Source organism: Mus pahari, chromosome 14, assembly GCF_900095145.1.
Source record: "Mus pahari chromosome 14, PAHARI_EIJ_v1.1, whole genome shotgun sequence".
Classification (NCBI taxonomy): domain Eukaryota; kingdom Metazoa; phylum Chordata; class Mammalia; order Rodentia; family Muridae; genus Mus; species Mus pahari.
Genome location: NC_034603.1, coordinates 71,976,382 through 71,994,979, shown reverse-complemented (window position 1 = coordinate 71,994,979; position 18,598 = coordinate 71,976,382). Strand labels below are relative to the sequence as shown.

General features: G+C 49.1%; 1 protein-coding gene across 1 annotated transcript; it reads right to left on the bottom strand.

Annotated features, from left to right (window-relative positions):
- Nucleotides 1-8,627: 8,627 nt before the first annotated feature.
- Myl4 (myosin light chain 4) lies at nucleotides 8,628-18,269 on the bottom strand. The gene is made up of 7 exons (XM_021213036.2): nucleotides 17,976-18,269; nucleotides 15,095-15,122; nucleotides 11,446-11,595; nucleotides 10,966-11,139; nucleotides 10,423-10,500; nucleotides 9,638-9,682; nucleotides 8,628-8,752 (listed from the first exon to the last, which is right to left on the bottom strand). Exons 1-6 carry the CDS (start codon nucleotides 18,096-18,098, stop codon nucleotides 9,654-9,656), a joined length of 582 nt encoding a protein of 193 aa, XP_021068695.1. The 5' UTR covers nucleotides 18,099-18,269; the 3' UTR covers nucleotides 8,628-8,752; nucleotides 9,638-9,653.
- Between the last annotated feature and the right edge of the window lie 329 nt (nucleotides 18,270-18,598).

Sequence of the window (18,598 nt, the reverse complement as noted above, 5' to 3'; positions counted from 1 at the left end):
GTAACAAGATCTGACTCCCTCTTCTGGAGTGTCTGAACACAGCTACAGTGTACTTACATATAATAAATAACTTTGAAAAAAAAGAAAAGCCAAATAAATAAATACAAAAATATATAAATGATTCTTTGAAAGTACTCTTTTACATATGACCAATGTTTGTGAGATGGAAATTATTCTTATTTGGCAATGGACTCCATCCTTAAGAAAAGCTAAACTAGGGGAGAAGGAGCGTGTAAGTGCGGAGTGCCAAAAGACAGGGAGGGAACATGGCGTGGTCCTCTGAGGGAGGAAGCCAAGTGCAAAGCACCGGGCTCTGAGAAAAAGAAATTGGAAATGTGACTTCAGTAGTAGGGGAGTCTGCATCCAGGTGAGGGCACATGCCCTACACAGATCTAGAACTTTCTGGAAGGAGCTCCAGGGAAGCACGGGGCATGGTAACAAACACATGTAACCCTAAGAGTCAGGAAGCAGAACAGGAGCAGGCTGGCTCCGTGGTGAGACAACCCCAGAGCAGAGGCAGAGGAGTTCAGGGAGAACGTTCCCATTGCCAAAAGTGGGACCACAGGAGAAAGAGCAGCAACTGCCTCCCTAAACCAAAGTGAGCCCCCAAGGAAGGGCAAGGGTCAGGGGTCAGGGGGTGGAAATAAAACACGTTCTGGGAAAAATGAGAAGAACTGTTGTCAAGTTTATGGTGGCCTGGGAGGAAGACTGGCCTGACCAGATGCAATGTCAAAACATCCAGCGGGAAGATAAACAGAATCCGACGAAGGCTCCAAACAGCACTTCTTGACCTTTTATGGATCTCTGACCCCCCCCCCCCGGAAAATATGATAGCAAAGCACAAAGCCCGTTCTTGGAAAAAGGAGTACACACAGGCCTGCGAGAGTCTTTTATGGTTAAGAATTCCTGTTTCTGTGGCACAAGGAATGAGTGGTACTCGGCAGGGAAATTCTAGCTATGTAGTTTGCAAAGAATTAAATAAGGAAACAGGTGAGGCTGACGAGGCTGAAGGAAGACTTCCGTGGCATTCTCTCATACGTCATGACGGGGACAACTAAGTGCTCCTTACAGACTTCAAGTTATGACAAGGAGCTGGCAAAGAAAACCCTAGAAGACCTGAGTTCAAAGTGAGATTGAAACAAATCTTAAAGTCTGGGGGTTAGCTCAGGTAGTAAAGAGCCTGCCACACAAGGGTAAAGATTTGAATTCGGATCCTCAGACCCCACATAAAAATTGGCATAGGCTGGTCAGTGCCTGTAACCCCAGGACTGGTGTTGGGGAAGGGGAGCAGATACAGAAACAAGTAGATTCCTGAAGCTCATTGGACAGCCAGCCTTGCCAAATAAAATGAGCTTCCAGCTCCCTGAGAGACCCTGTCTCCAAATAGAGAGAGGGAGAGAGAGGCATGGGGTGGGGGCACAACTGGCGTCTACCGTGGTCTGTGTATCCATGTGCACACACACACAGACACACACACACAGACACACACACACACACACACACACATAGACACACACACACACATAGACACACACAGAGACACACATGCACACACACACCAGACACACACAGAAATACACACACACACCAGAAACACACAGAGACACACACAGAGACACACACCAAACACACATACCAGACACACACGCACACACACCAGACACACACCACACACACACACACCAGACACACACCACACACACACACCACACACACACACAGAGACACACACACCAGACACACACAGACACACACTAGACACACGCAGAGACACACACAGAGACAGACAGACCTACAGTAAAAACTACTTCACCACATTCATAAACCAATAAAGATAGGTAGATAGATAAATAGATAGATAAATAGATAGATAGATAGATAGATAGATAGATAGATAGATAGATAGATAGATTCGAAGTTAAAAAGTGGCAAACAGGATTTCACCAATGTCTAGAATCAGAGGAGGACCAGAATTTCACAACCTCTATTTGGACCTTGGTTTCATCATTTCGAACAAGGAGATTAACAACATCCATACTGTAAATACGGAAATGCATCACTTGGATGGAAATGAGACCCATGGTAGCTGCCACACTGTGTGCACTCTGGTATGTTGGCCTAGAAGCAGTACCTACTGTGGTGCTTGCCTTAGAAAAGAGTATCTTGTGTTCTCAGGAATGGTCTTAAATCTTTTAAAAATGTGCGTTTATCTTTAAGTAATGGGGAGGGGATTTGTGCACATGCGCACAGGTGCCTGCAGAAGGCAGAAGCCGGTTTCAGATCCCCCGGAGCTGGAATTGTAGGTGGTTTTGAGCTGCCGCAAATGGGTGCTGAGACAAATAGAGAGGAACAAGTGGAAACCCTGGGGACCAACCTAGGGGGCGGGGCTGGGAATGAATGTCTTAGGGCCTTTCCTCTAATGAAATAGCCTGCTTTGGGAAATTAGGTCTCTCATGCAGGGGCAGATATGGTGGTGGAAGCCAGCAGTTGTGTTACGGGGATCTTCCTTTACTGATGGTTTTTGTTTTCGTTTTTTTTGTTGGTTTTTTTTTTTTTTTTGGTGGTTGTTCTTTTTTCTTTTATGTACACTAGTGTTCTGCCTACGTGTCTGTGTGAGAGTGTCAGATCGTGGTGTTATGGACAGTTGTGAGCTGCGGTGTGGGTGCCAGGAAGTGAACCCAGGTCCTCTGGAAGAGCGGCCAATGCCGTCAGTGCTCTCAACTGCTGAGTCACCTCTCTCCAGCCCCTGAGGGTTTTGGTTGTTTGGTTTTGAGACAGGGTCTTACTCTGTAGCCCAGGCTGGCCTCAGACTCGTGACAATCTTCCTGTGTCAGCCTCTCAGGGGGCTAGGACTGTGGACGTGAGCTGTGCTGTAGGGATTTTAAGGAAAAGCAACAGAGGTTGCTCTTCCCCCCATGCCTCTAGGGTCCTACCAGAGCAGGCGGGAAGAGTAGATCTTTCCTAGCCTATCCTTCGAAGCCTCTCCACCTTCTGAGTGCCTGCACATCCCTGAGCACACATCTCCTCCCGCCCTCCCTCAGTCCCTTTTCCTTCCCATCTCCTTACCCATCTCAAGTCCTGTTTTCAGGAACTTTTCCTCATTCTTCCTCATTCTTCTCTCTCTTTTAGTCAAATCTTAAAATTCAGGGCATTGAATGTAGTTCTTGCTTAAAAAACAAACAAACAAAAACCTTGGGATGGAACCTGAGGTGTTGTGCATGCTTGACTGGCAGTTTACTACTGAGTTATATCCCCAGTGAGTATATTGATTGATTGGGTGGTCGGTTTGTTGATTGATTAATTGATTGATTGGTTGGTTGGTTGGTTGGTTGGTTGATTGATAGTGAGTCACATGACTCAGGTTAACCTGGAACTTACTATGTAGCCAAGGATGACCTTGAACCTCTGCTAATCCTGTCTATTTCCAGAGAGCTGGAATTACACAGGTTGGCCACCTTGACTGATTTCATTTTCTTTCTGTTCTTTTTTCTGTTTTTAATCTTTCTCAGACAGCATCTTGCCAACTAAGTTGCCCAACTGGCCTCCTGTCTCAGCTTCCTTGTTGATCTACATGTTTGTCACACCTATTTCATGAAGCCCTCCCTCCCTCCTCCTCTTCCTCCTCTTCTTCTTCTTCCTTCTTCTCCTCCTCCTCCTTTTCTTCCTCCTCCTCTACCTTCCCCTCTCCTTCTTCCTCCTTCTCCTTTTCCTCTGACCTCTTGTTCTAGTCCCCACCCCTCCCTCAATCCTTAGAAACACTCGATTTTGTCTTCTAACAAAGATTTCCTTTCCACATATATGTTATTTTCCTTTGTGTAGAGTATAAACTCACGAAAGGAGAAGACATGAGTTACGTTGTTTCCTTAAAAATCTACTAGTGTGCATTATTTTGAATGCGTTCTCTCTCACCACTTCAGGTTCAAAGCCCATATCCACAAGCTTCTTTCTCTCCAACATAAGCCTGTGGAGCTGAGCTCAGATCCCAGCGTCCATCCAAAGCCTCTCCAGCAACCTCCATGTCCCAGTGAGGGGTACTCTCGCTGTGATGAAGCACTATGACCAACGGCAAGCTGGGAAGGAAAGTGTCCTGTGGCTCACACTTCCACACCCTAGTCCATCACAGTAGGAAGTGAGCGCAGGGACCTGGAGGCAGGAGCTGATGCAGAGACCATGAGGGATGCTGCTTACTGGCCTGTCTGTGCACCACTGCTGGCTCAGCTTGCTTTCTTATAGAACCCAGGACCACCAGCCCAGAGACAGCACCACCCACAATGGGCTGGGCCCATCAATCTCTAATTAAGGAAATGTCCTATAGGCTTGCTCAATCTTACGGAGGCATTTTCTCAGTTGAGGCTCCCTTCTCTCTGACAACTCCAGCTTGTATCAAGTTGACACAAAACTAGCCAGCACTGTCTGTAACCCCTCTACAGAGGTAGAGAGAAGTGGGTCCCTGGGGCTCACTCTCCAGCTACTCCTGCCAAATCAGTGAGCTCCAGGTTCAGTGAGACATCCAGTCTCAATGAATGAATGAATGAATGAATAAGGTAGAAGGCGAGCAAGATGGCTCATCAGTGAAGAGTGTCTGCTGCTCTTCCACAGGACCTGAGTTCAGTTCCCTGCACTCATATCAGACAGCTCACAACTAAACACAGACATAAACACACACACACACACACGCACACCCACATGTACACACAACTAATTAACTAAGCATAAGAAAAAAGTTTTAAACATGACCCAGTCTGCCTTTTTACCTTACAAGCTATGGAACCAAGACAAAGTGGGAACATGATTTAGAAGCCAAACTGGGTCATGCCAGGAATTCATATTTCCACAACAATGTCCTCTCTGTGACCTGCATTGCCAAACCTTGTAATGAAGCTTGCAGGCTAACTAATGGCTGTGCTTCCTTTTAAAATAAACAAGCTCTCCGTTTGTCTAAAGGCCCAAAGATAAGCTAAGTGACTTCTGGAGTTTCTTCCAGCCCAGGCTAAGCACCTCAGACACACACTTGGGCTTCCTGCTGGAGAGGCACGCTGTGGCAATTCCGCCATCTACTGGTGCAAGCTGAACATGGCACCCTAGCCATCACTACCTACATAACCTTAAATGACCCAGTAACCAGGGCTTTTGCAGGACGCCAAGCACACGGTGGCACTGTGCCGCCAAACACTGCCTTTGGGTGATTACGCGACCCTAGAAATCTAAAAGGTCTCTAGCTCTGACGTCTTCAGCTGCCTCAACCCAGTGGCTCTGTTACGTTGGAGAACAAGCTGAGAGTTGTGTTTAAGGGGTGTGTTTGTCTATAACAGTGGGGAAAACATCAGGGAAGGGGCAAGCCTGAGTCTTATCTCAAAGGGTTAGAATAATTTTAATGTTGCTGCCCTATTGATCAGTCAGGCAAGATGCACCCCCTCCACAATAGTAGCAAATCGGAGACTGGCTCCACAAGAACAAAATCACATCTGGTACTGTAAAACTGGCCAAGACTGGCTGGGAGATCAGTGAGGAAGCTGCAGCTCTTGTGCTAAGTGGATGTGATATGCCTCCCCTGACTTTCTCTGCTATTACACAAGCTAAGATTCTGTGCCTAGGGAATGGTACCACTCACAGTGGCTGGGTTGTCACACCTTGATTAATGTAATCAAGATAATCCCTCACACACAGAGAAGCCCATAGGCCAACCTAGTTAGATAATCCCCCATTGAGACTACCTTCTCCTGTGATTCTAAATTGTGTCAAGTTGACAATTACCACCAACTCAAAAATATTTGGGCATCTTTGTTGTTGTTGTTGTTGTTGTTGCTGCTGTTGATGATGACGGTGGTGGTGGTGGTGGTGGTGGTGGTAGTGATGGTGATGATGGTGGGAACTGAGCCATAGATGCTAGACAAGAGCTGACCACTGAGCTATGTTCCCAGCCATTACTATCACTATTATATCTGAATGTTCTTGAATGGAGACTGTAGCTCCCACCTCCTTGGCAGCTGGAAATGGCTGTTATCTTCTCAGCACAGGGACAGACACACTGTAAATGTTCAGGACATCGATGGTGGGTTTTTTTTTTTTTTTTTGGTTTTTCGAGACAGGGTTTCTCTGTGTACCCCTGGCTGTCCTGGAACTCACTCTGTAGACCAGGCTGGCCTTGAACTCAGAAATCCGCCTGCCTCTGCCTCCCAAGTGCTGGGATTAAAGGTGTGCGCCACCACGCCCGGCTTGATGGTGGTTTTTATTATTGCTCTGAAATTTGCTTTTGTCCTCAAAGGTCCCTATTTTGTGGTCACATCATCTCTAATGTCCACTTTCCTCAAATCCTTCCCACAGGTAGCAGAGACTGTGGGCCAGATCAGGAGCTCAGTATTGAGTTGGGGAAGAAGGCAGGGGCATCGTTGGGAGGGGGAGTTCTCCAAGCCAGGTTCTGTTCACCGCCTCCAAGTCATTCCCTCTGAGAAGGGGACCTTCCAGAAAGCTGCACTTCCTCTCCAACCTGGAGCAGACTGCTCCATGGAACCGTGAACGGAGAGTTTTGCTTGCTGTCTTACACCCCAGGTGGCTGAGACGAGCCTTCAGGACCTTCTTCACAGCAACTGCCCTGTGTCCCATCACTTCCCATCAACCCATAGTGGAGCCAGAGGCTTCCTTAAGTTGTCCCCATTGAGGTAAAAGGACAGGAATCCCTTCCATCTTCACAACGGCTCCCAACACCACAAAGGAAACATACTGGCCATGGCAGTTCCCACAGAGTAGGAAACACTCCTGAGCCTTTTCATCAGTGGACAAGATGGCCAAGAAACACCAAGCACGCCAGCTCATCAGAGCAGCTCCTGCGTGAGGAGACGGTGTACAAGGGACTTCAGTGCATGAGGGTGTGTGCAGGACAGCAATGACATGAGCCCTGGACCTCAGTGGAAGGACCAGTGGATGCACTTCCTTTTGTGTTTGAGTGTGGCTTGGTTGGTGGGTTGGCTATTGTTTTGTTGGGTTTCGTTGTTGTTGTTGTTGTTGTCATTAGAGGTTTTGCAGATTTATCTAATTTTCTCCCATTTTTACATCTTTCCATGTAGCCCTGGCTATTCTGGAACTTACTACATAGACAAGCTGGCCTGAAACTCACAGAGATCCACCTGCCTCTGCCTCCCAAGTGCTGGATTAAAAGTTTGTTACTGTATCCTACTTATTTACTTATATGTGCATGAACACTTTGCATGGGCATTTGTCTGTGCGGTGTGTGTGTGTGTGTGTGTGTGTGTGTGTGTGTGTGTGTGTGTGTATCTGGTAAGGCTGGAACTGAATCCTGAATAACTAGAGTTACAGACAGTTGTGAGCCAACATGAGGGTGCCAGGAACTGAATGGGGTTTTCTGCAAGAGCAGCCAGTGCTCAGAACAAGCCAGGATGAAGCAGGTACCAGGGGCACCATGCTCAGAGGAAGCACCTCATGTGCCCACATCAAGAAACCAGGACCAAAGGCAAAAACAAACAAACAAACATGCTCTATCAGGACATCATGGTGGAGAGTTCCTCTGCTATAAAAGGGTGGCAATTTTGACACAAAGTACAACATGGATGACACGGGATGGATAGGACAATTGCTGCATGACAAACGCTGCATGAGCTCATTTGTCTAGAGTAGTTAAAGTCACAAACACAGAACACAAATCGCTGATTGACTGGGGTGGGGGTGGGACCAATAAGTACTTCCTGGGGAAGGACCCAGAGCCCTTTGCTTGCTGGGCAAGTGTTCTACCATTGAGAGACATCTCTACATTATGCAAATACTCTTTCTTTCCCCCTTTTTAAGGTGGTGTGTGTGTGTGTGTGTGTGTGTGTGTGTATAACATGTGCATGAAGGTGTCCTTAGAGGCCAAGATGGACTCCCTGACGCTAGGGTTACAAGTGCATGTGAACCCCTGGACATGGGTGCTGGGAATCAAACTCAGGGTCCTCTGTAAGAGCAGCAAGCACTCTTGACCCATGAGTCATCTCTCCAGCTCTACAGTGTGACTGTCCTTAACACTGTTGAATGGATTTTTTTAAAATTGGTTATTATGCTAAAGTCTGTATTCTAGGTGTTTTAAAATGCTGAGGACCTAACATAGAGTCTCACACATACTAAGCAAGTGTTGAGCTAACACGGAGCACATATAGATATATTTTAAGCAGGATCTCTTGTAGCCAAGGCTGGTCTCAAAATCACTATGTAGATAAAGATGATGGGATCTTCCTGACTTCACCATTGGGATCAAGGCTGTGTGTTTCCAGACCTGGAGCTATTTGCAGGAAGAGAAAGGAGAGGAAGAAGCAAAGACTTTTGTGAGGGACCCTGACAGCCCCAGGGGGTCACTTCCCACTTCTTACCTCCTAGGGGGGGTGGGGCAGGGAAAGGGCAGAAAAGGAACTTTGTGGTCCTTACAGCTGCCTGCCCTTCAAAGGCCTCTCACTCATGTGTAGGATGCCTCTACTTCTAGATGGATCCTCTGCCTTTTGTCTTTGCCGCTCAGATCCAAATCATTTCTCAAGAACACAAGGCCTCCGGTGACATTATCTCACACACACACACACACACACACACACACACACACAAATCAACTCCATTAATTAATGTTTAAAAAAAAATCAACCGAAGTATTAATGAGACTCCAAGCCGGGGCTCTTTATTTCCAGGGAAGGTTGTGGGTCAGAGAAGCCATGTGAATTCAATACTCTGTGACAGCCGCCATGGATCTCTCACTTTCTCACGCAGGGTCAAGCACCTGAAAGTGCCAGGTGAAGAGAGTATGTCAGCTCCCGCATCCCACGCCCTCCTCAGAGCCCTATCACTGCGAGGGCACTACACCAAGGGGCTGAAGGAAAGAGGCATAAGTCTGGGGCTTCAACCTGGGGCGGGCTTTGCCTCACCCAGAACCTGTGCTGTGCCCAGGCCTGAAAGACCTAGGGAGAGTCAACAGGGTATAAGAGTAAAGATCAAAACAGGACACAGCCTGGTAGCAGTAGTAGTAGTAGTAGTTGTTGTTGTTGTTGTTTGCTTGTTTGGGGGTTTTGTTCTTTTTTAGTGCCAGCTTGAGTTATCTGAGAAAAGGAACCTCAGTTGTGAAAACGCCTCTATCAGATTGGCAGTAGGCAAATCTAAGGATTTTGTTTTATTTTGTTTTTTGTTTTGTTTGATTAATGATTGATGTGGGATGGTCCAGTCCATTTGAGGGGGTGCTACCTCGGGACACCCCTGAATTGTGTAAGCAGCAGACTGAGAAAGCCACGAGGAACAAGCCAGTTCACAGTGGCCTCTGACTCAGTTCCTGCTTCCAGCTTCCTGCGCTGAGTTCCTGCCCTGGCTTCCCACAGCCCTGATGGGACCTGTGACCTGAGAGCTCTAAGCCGAATAAACCCTGCCCTTCCCAGGTTACCTTTGGTCATGGTGTTTATCACAACAATAGAAACCCTGCCTCAGAGAAGGCAGAAAACAGGGGGCAAGAGGTTGTAGAGTAAAGGAGAGAGGGCTGGAGCCCCACCCCCACCCCATGCAAGCTCCAGGCTACCCTCCTATCTTGGCCCCATATCCCAGGCACAAGACTTCCAGGCCGCATGGTACTGTCTGCCCATGAGCCCCAGAAGGACCTTGAGGAAGAGGTAGGACTCACCCTGGAGAAATGTGCTTTACCCAGACATGATGTGCTTGACAAAGGCTAGGAAAAGAGAAGGGTAATCAGTCACACAGTGCCCCCTAGAACTCTGCCCTCCTCTCCACTCCTTAAACCGCTTCCTGTCCCCACACTTCCAACCTTGCCACACCCTTTCTACAGGTGGCAGCTCTCTTATTGGAGGGCTGGTGGAGAAGGCATTAGAGCAAAAGGACCTACATTCCACTGTGTCCCCTCTGTGCTGACGTCAGACAGACGATGCATGAACGGCATCGTCACTACAGACCCCCACAACCTTAAGGAAGGTGTCAGTGTGCCCACTCCCCATCTGAGAAGACTGAGGCTCAGAGACAGGAAGTGACTTGTTCTAAGTCACAGGATGGTTTATCACAGAGCTGTCTCCCAAACCCAAACCCCAAATGGTTTATCACAGAGCTCTCCTGAGCCAATGAGATGGATCACAAAAGCCTCACAACTTGAGTTCAGTCCCCAGGAACCAACGGCAGAAGGAAGTCTTGATCTCTGAAAATTGTCTCTGACCTCTGAACACACATGTGCACCCGTCCCCACACCCATAGCATATGTACACACACAATAAAAATAAATATACATTTTAATGTCTCTTCTATTATACCAGATATTCACTCCCAAGATGGAAAAAACAGCACCCAGTTAGACTCTGCCACAAGCCATCTGAGACACACATCCTGTAGCCTCGGGGCTGGCTCATCCCATCCCATGCCACTCTTCCCCTGGGCACCCCAGAAAGCAAGGAAGGGCCTTACCTTCATAGTTGATGCAGCCATTGGCATCCTCCTGCCCAGACAACAGCTGTTCCACCTCTGCCTCGCTCATCTTCTCTCCTGAGGGTGTGGGAACAGGGTCTTAATGGCAAGTGGCCAAGGAGGGGGAACTGATACACTCGTAAGGCTTAAAGCCCGCCCTGGGTCTGAGAAATGGTCAGTACCACCCTCGCCTCAGCGAAAGCTCTGGAAGGATCTCCGGAGATGCTCTGAGGCCTCTCCCCTCTGCTTCTCCCCTCTGCCCACAGCACGGTGATAAGGGTAAGAAAAGAAGCCCCAAGGCGTGATCTGAGGAGTCACCCCTGCTCAACCAACTAACTGCTTTCTTCTCCCAGACCCTTGTCCTTGCTGGGCAAACCCAGTTCCTGGGATAGACAGGGGCAGGGTCCCACAGAGTTCAGGAAAACAAGCCCTGGATTAGGATTTTCCAGAGGCGGGGGCCCTTAGATACACCCCACCGGATGCCCTTGGTCCCTCTTATCCAGACATTCGCATGCGGCTTTCATCCCTGCCCAGTGAACGTACCCAGGGTGGCAAGGACATGCCTAAGCTCAGCACCCATGACTGTGCCGTTGCTTTCTTTGTCAAAGACCCGCAGCCCCTCCACGAAGTCCTCATAGGTGCCCTGCTCCTTGTTGCGGGAGATGTGTTGCAGGATAGGCAGGAACATCTCAAAGTCCAGTGTCTTGGAACTCATCTCTTCCAAAGCGCATGATGGCAGACAGAGACGGCCATGTAAGTAGATGCTCGGGGTGGGGGTGGGGTGGGAGGTGGAGGGGCGGAGGGGAGGGGGAAAGAGGTCTCTTCCCAGCCCTGACAGCGCAAGGCTTAGGCACCAACTGCTTCTGGGTGAGAAGCTCCACCAATGGCAGGCAGAGTCATGGAGATAAGTCAATAGGATTGAAAAGAACAAACGTCCTGTAACTCTGCACTGGGTCCGGTCATTAGACCATTTCTGTATGGGTGCTGAAATCAATCACATTTAGACATTGACCCCACACTGACCTTCAGGCTTGGGTTTGCCCAAAACGCGCAGCACCTCTGCGTTGGTGGGGTTCTGGCCCAGGGCCCGCAGCACGTCCCCACACTGCCCGAAAGTAATCTTCATCTCTCCCGTTGGAGTCCGGTCAAACAATGAAAAGGCCTCTTTGAATTCTGTAGAGAGACACCCAGCTATAGCTCCCTGCCCCAAGAGAAAGCAGCAGCTGGGATTGGCTCGGTGAGGTAGTTAAAAGATGTAACTGATCCCTTCAGTCACTGTTCCAGGCCGTCCTTGGAAACTGCTCCTACCCCATCTTGTGACAACCAAAGCCTCCTGGGGACGCCATGACCTATCTAACACTACTAGTCTTTGGCTCTCTTTGCTCTGTCAGTTATAGGCTTTAACTGTTTCCCTGTTTCTCCTCATCCCGCATCCTTCCCTGGTAAGCCTGACTAGAAACCAGTGGAGAACATCCTTGCCCCAGTGAGGCTTCCCCAGGTTTTCAGCTCAGCTCTGCCTGGGAGAGTAGGAAAGCCAGGCTGGGTCCCAGTTCCCTCCTGCTTTCCCATTCTCCCTGTCACTGTGAGTGTCCCCCAAGAGGTGGCAGGATGTGGAGACAGTTTGCAAAGTGATAACGACCTATTATCAGAACTGCCTGTTCCCAGCTGAAAGAGCTCCATGACCAGACAAGGTGACATTGGGGCCACAGTTCGACCACACCAGACCTGCACTGAGAGCCACTGGTAGCCTTTGGTAAACTGACACCTCTGTGGGTCCTCTGCTTCTTAGCTTTAAGTATGGACACAATGCCCAACTGCATGGGTGGCTGGTGGGATGGCAAAGTGTGCCATGTGTATGTGTCACATAGGTGAAAGACCAAGGTGATTCTAGGGTCTCCCTGCCTCTAGGGCTAACTCTGTAAAACCTGACACCTTGAGAGGTGCACAGCAGGTATCTAAGAGGCAAGGCCAAACTAAGGCACCCCTGGGCTCTTTGTAAACAGCTCAATTCTACAGCCATTTGGTTGCTTTTGTTCCCTTCAGACAAGGTCTCATGTGGTCCAGGCTGCCATCCAATGTGTTCTGTCACAGAGGATGACCTGGCACTCCTGATTCTCCTGCCTCCACCTCCCAAATGCCGGGATTACAGACGCTCACCACCATGTCTGGCTGATTCTCCATCAATTTAGGCTCAGTTCATTTATTAGAATAATATGAACAGGCAGTGACACTGCAGTCACCTCATGCTGTCCACAAAGAAGTGTACAACCACAAACCACAAATGACAATGGACTGCAGCTGCCTCTAACACAAAAAGCCCCGTGGTGGAAGAATATGCAAATCTGTGAGGGCTCAGAGGAGTCAGTTAGTTCCTATGGGGGGGAGGTGTAAGGAACTTGGAGCCATGTCACCCAGAGACTGCAAAGCTTAGAAGAATGTGGTAACCAGCTCCAGGCAGACAGAGGGTGGACCTAGACAAGGTGCCAAATAGTCACAAATCTCTGAACTGAACTGAACCAAATACCCTCACTGTGAAGATGAGAAAATTGAGTTGTAAAGAAGTCACTTCTGGGCTGGAGGTATGGCCCGGTGGCTAGCACTTCTTGCTCTATCTATCAGACGACCAGATTTCAGATCCCAACACCCACATCAGACAGCTCAAAAAAGCCTGTAAATCCAGCACCAAGAGCTCTGATGCCAGCTTCTTGTCTCCGTGAGTGCAAAAGCAGCCACATGTAAATAAAGTGAGCCTAGAAGGAGAAGGAAGAGAAAGAGGAAGAAGAAGAAATTGAACAACTTCTTAAGGCTCATAGTGAAAGAACTGGTGACAGTAAGTCTCCTGAGTCCCAAAGAATCTTCTTTCCATTGTAACAGAAGAAAAGCATTGGCTGGGGCTGAGGGTGTAGCTCAGTCAGCAGGGTGCTTGCCTAGCATGGGTGAAGTCCTGGGTTCCGTTCCCAGCACCACATAAACCAGACATGGTAGTGCATGCTTATAATCCCAGCTCTCAGGAGATAGAAGCAGGAGGATCAGAAGTTTAAGACCAGCCTCAGCTAAAACGTGAGTTTTTGGCTAGGCTGGGTTATTTAGGACCCTGTCTTAAGAAGAAAGAAAGAAAGAAAGAAAGAAAGAAAGAAAGAAAGAAAGAAAGAAAGAAAGAAAGAAAGAAAGAAAACTACCCATCAGCAGCCACAGCTTCACCAAAAGGCAAATGAAGAGACAACAGGGATGAAGATTAAAGAAGAAACCACCCTAGCCCAACATCAAGAGAAATGGCTCCAAAGTCCCACCATGAATGGTTACAAAAAGCTTTAAAAACCCTGCCTGAAAAACCCCAGGGAGAGCAGGACTCAGCCAGGTAGACTGGCGAGGTTGTGATCCCCTTGGGAGATGTAGGAATCTGATTATTAACTGAGTTTCCAGTCCTCGCTCATGCCATGGATTTGGCATCGATACAGATGCATGGTTTAACTAGAAAGCGCTAAGAAATTCGTGGCATCTACCACGATTGCCTGACAGTGACTCTCCACGTCTGACAAAAACAGAAACCAGCTCCCAAACCGATGTGCCAGTTCTCGAACCCTGTGTAAAGGGATACACCTTCTTAGAGAGGAAACTGACAATTACCACTATAATCTTACAATGTAAATGCAGGCATCCTTTCACCCAGGGCCAGGAAGACACATGTTAATATCCCTCAAATGGAAACAACATCAAAGTCTCTCTGATTATTTAAGTACATCCATGTGTGAAAAGTCCTGAGATTTCTCTTTTTTAAGATTTATTTTGTTTTTATTATGTGTATATTGGGGTGGGGTGGGGAGAGCACAGGAGCTGAAGTTACAGGTGGTTGTGAACAGACATGGGTGCTGGGAACAGAACTCAGATCCTCTGCGAAAACAGTACACACTGCTAACCATTGAGCCATCCTTCCAGCCCTTGAGATTTATCTGAAAGTTGCATCTACTGACACTTCATATAAGATTGGGAAATTGTCTCAATTGAAAACAAGAAAAGCCGGGCATGATGGCACACGCCTTTAATCCCAGCACTCGGGAGGCAGAGGCAGGCGGATTTTTGTAGGCCAACCTGGTCTACAGAGTGAGTTCCAGGACAGCCAGAGCCTCACAAAGAGACCCTGTCTCAAAAAACAAAAACAAAAACAAAAAACAAAAAACAAAAAACAAAAAAATGAGAAGAGTTGGTGGTGGAGACCACAGAAGAACTAGTGTGCTTGCAAGCCACCACTGGCCCTACCACGGGGACAGTTGGACTTGTCGCAGACTTACTTCATCATGAAGGTGTGAGTGCCCATAAGCTAAAGAGGGTTTCCTGTATCAGGAACAGGGAGATGGCTTTCCGGATATCTTCCCAGATTGGTGGCATGATGGGGCGGGATCAGCATTTGCTGACCACCATCTGTATCTCAAGCACTCTGAAAGTGCAACTGAAAGTAAAGGTCTAGAACCAGACACCAGAATCTCTGGATCCCCCACTGCCGGCCCCGTGAGGATGGACACCTAACTCCTCTGAGCCTCGGTTTTGCCACCTGCTACATGGAAGCAGTAAGAGCTACCCTCAGTGGACTGTTTGAAGAATAATGTGACTTGTCCGTATAAAGTGCCCAGGACTGTGCCTAACAGGCACAGAGCATGCGGTGGTTCACACTCACCTTCGATCTGGTCAGCACTGAAGTCTATCTGTAGGGAGAGAAATACAGAAGTGAGGGCAGGGACTGCTAACAGCTTCCCAAGGGAAGGCTGGACACCGCTGCCAGGTAATCACTTAGCAACAGAAGAGGACGCTGGGCTGAGCGTAAACCAGTCTACTGATGAAGCCAACAGGGTTGTCTGCCTATGAAACAATGTAACCTCCAAAACTCTATCAACACCAGTGGCTCAGCAGTTAAGTTCACTTGTTGCTCTTGTAGAGAAGCCAGGTCCAATTTCTAGCACCTACATGGCTGCTTACAACCATCTATCTATACCTCCAGTTTCAGGGGTACTGGATACACACGTGGTACACACACATGATACACACACATACATGCAGACAAAACACTCCCACACATACAATAAACAAATCTTAAAAAAAAAAAAAAACCCTAAACAAATACCATCAAGAGAGAAAGAGAAAGAAGTCATCTATGTCGTTCTAAAGCCGACAGTGACCCATCTGACAATTCCTTTGGGTCAGTAGAAAATCCTTCTCATCCTAGACTGCCATGGATACTCTGGTCTTACTGTCACCCCCAAGGTCTCCCCAGTTCCTAATCCCCTTACAAGATGCACCTTCTCTGGCTTTGGGTGCTCACCACCACTCGCCCTGGGACTCGCTCTTCTGCCTGATGTTGCGTGTCGCCTGCCTCACTGTAAGAAGCTGCCCGTTCCACCATCCACACCACCTTCCTCCTAGGCCCTCAAGTGAGTTCCTTGCGCCTGGACTCTGTCACTGCTGACCAGTACCTGTCTCATTAAAATCAGGTAGGGGGTGGAGCGGAAGATTTTTATGCTTATCTCTAAAGTGTTTGGTACATTATATGTACTGAATGAATGAATGAGTGAATGAATGAATGGATGGATTTGGAGTCCCCCCGCCCCAACACACACGTGTTGTGCAATGTTGAGCACAGAGCATCCGGGTGGGAAGTTCTGGAAATGAGCCTAAATGACCAAGGCATCATTTTAATAGGCTTTTGGAAGTCACTTCAATGTCCTCCTCCACCCTGGCCCTCCCTTCCCTAGTGGTGGTGGGTGTCACCCCTGGAGCATGTCATATGCCACCATCCCATGCCCACCCCACCTCTTCTCCCTGAACTGACCCCATAGGGGCTCAGCCAGGAAACTGCGGAGGCGTGGTTTGGTCAAGTGTGGGTAAATGATGAAAAGAAGTGCACCCCTGGACTTGCGCGCCCCAGGGAAAGCCCTTGCTGTGCCGCCTCGCTGCGCTGTGCTGACCCTCTGAAGCAAAGGTAACGTTGTCCTGTTTTGCAATGCTGCTGTTCACCCCCGGAGCAGGCATGTAAAAGAAACCAGGACAGAAGCACACAGCCTGACCACATAGTCATCGTGATACTGGCACGCTGGGCTCAGGGTTACCTCTGCTCTCACTCTAATCAAGGAATCTCATAAATAAAAGAACTAGGCGACTACCGGGAACAGAAGGATGGTTCCCATGGATACTGCTGAAGTCCTCCTTCCTTCCTCCCTCCCTCCTCTTCCTCTCCCCCTCCCCCCTCTTTTAAAGGATGGACATTGCGGAAGGGGCAGGTGAGATGGGCGAGTGCTCCTTTGATGCCACTGGGCAGCTCTCGTCCAGACAACAGGAACCAGGCATGGTGTTTAATCAGACACATCAGAAAAAAAGGCAAGCGGGGCTCCTGGGGACACAGACAGCCGACTTTTAGGAGAGACAGTGGTGCAGAAAGCAATTCCACAATTCTCAGTTTCCCCGAGAGGAGCCACACAACCAAGTCCAGGGGCGGGGCAGTAAAGTTGCCTTCACCTCTCTGTCAAGCCAATCCTGCTAAGGCCCTTGCAGGGCTACGGGCTACTAGGGTCTCAGCACAGTGGAGTTTCTTATGTGGGCTCTGATCCTGAGAAGACTACAGTGGCCCACACAATTAGAGGGTTCGGGGTCTCTGCCTGTGTGCCACAGAACCTTGTCTGTATTTCTTATCACCCCAGTCTTGTCTTGAGGCTAAAATCCCCGGGGGGGGGGGGGGGCTACCACTCCAGACCTGATATTAATAGCTCTTCATACCAGTAGCCACTTGACCTTTCCCAATCTGGTGCCGAGGGGTCAAACTGCTCCTCTCCAGAGGCTTCAGGACCCCCTCCCTCCCAGGCCCAACCCTTCCCTGTTCATTCCTTCAACAGCTGGGACCGATTGCTGGAGGCCTAAAATGCTTGCGTCAGTCCACAGCGGCCCACACCAGCCCCAGGGAGAGGAGTGCTACCACAGCGGTGGGGGAAAGGGAGTTATGATGAAGCAGGGCATAAATCTGGGAGGCTGAAGAAAGCTGACCCAGCCTCCTCACCAAGTGAGGGAGGGCCCAGCCAGGAGCTGGCCAGTCGGGCTACGGAAAGTGGCCATCATTGTATGGAAAGAGAAAAAGAACCCCTCAGGCTCCTCTTGCCTTTGCTACCTCTCTTGCCTAAGGTATACTTTCGAGTGAAGTCTCTCATACCCCAACACACAAGAGCATTCCCCTGACCCCTCTCTCCGATTCCCAGCCACGCTGCTGGTTCCCACTATGTGTCTAGTTCCCATAGGCATGATCTACCTCTCAGATGGAGAGATGATGGGGAGATGATTCAGTGGTTGAGGGCACTGGCTGCTTTTCCAGAGAAGCCCCTTTGCACATAGCAGCAACTTGTTTTTAAAACAGAAAGCCTCTGACCCCAATCTCGCACTAGTTCTGCTGGCCCTCGGGGCTATGATCTAGGGCATACAGGCCCTGGTCCCTCATCTCTGTCTGGCCTGAGAGAAATAGATCTCTCGGCAACAGGAAAAACAGGATCCTGACTGTCAGTGTGTTGGGCTTGACTTACCTTCACACTCTTTGGGTCAAAGGCAGAGTCCTTGAGGGGCTCGGGAGCTGTGGCAGCAGCTGGAGCAGGGGCTGCAGCCGGCTTGGCAGCCTCCTTCTTAGGCTCGGGCTTCTTGGGAGGCATGGTGCCTTAGGCTCTCCAGTGGAGTTGGAACCTAGAAAGGAACCGAAGGAGGAGAGGTGGCTCCTAAGAGAGAAGATGGGAGACTGGAAGGCCTGCCCCTGCTTTTATTCTGGGTAGGAGCCCCCACAGATGGGCTGGGGAGGGCAGCAGCAACTGCTGCTGACTATAAAAGGAAGAGACACCAGCCGGGTGCAGCTGACATCTCAGTATTGTCACCAGGTTTGAGCCACCAATCCATCCTCCCCCACCCCCCATGCACACACCTCACTCTTCTCAGGGCTTGCACCTCTGGGACAGATTGGTCCTTTCCTGCCAATTGGTGGAAACCCAGAGAGGGGCGGGAAAACAGACCCTCCCCAAGGGGCCAGAGCAGCCAGAGAGGGATGAGCCGACTTGAGCCCTTGATAACCCTCACACTAAAGCCCAGGAGGTTGAGGCTTTTTTTAGTCCCTCCTGAGCAGGGGCAACCCACAACACATTCCTTTTAAACCAAGAGCCTT

Coding starts and splice junctions, on each gene's coding strand:
- Myl4 (XM_021213036.2), bottom strand. CDS start 18,098: ATGCCTCCCAAGAAGCCCGAGCCTAAGAAGGAGGCTGCCAAGCCGGCT. Junction 15,123..17,975: donor TTGACCCAAAGAGTGTGAAG/GTAAGTCAAGCC, acceptor CTCTCCCTACAG/ATAGACTTCAGTGCTGACCA. Junction 11,140..11,445: donor GGGCAAACCCAAGCCTGAAG/GTCAGTGTGGGG, acceptor GCGCTTTGGAAG/AGATGAGTTCCAAGACACTG.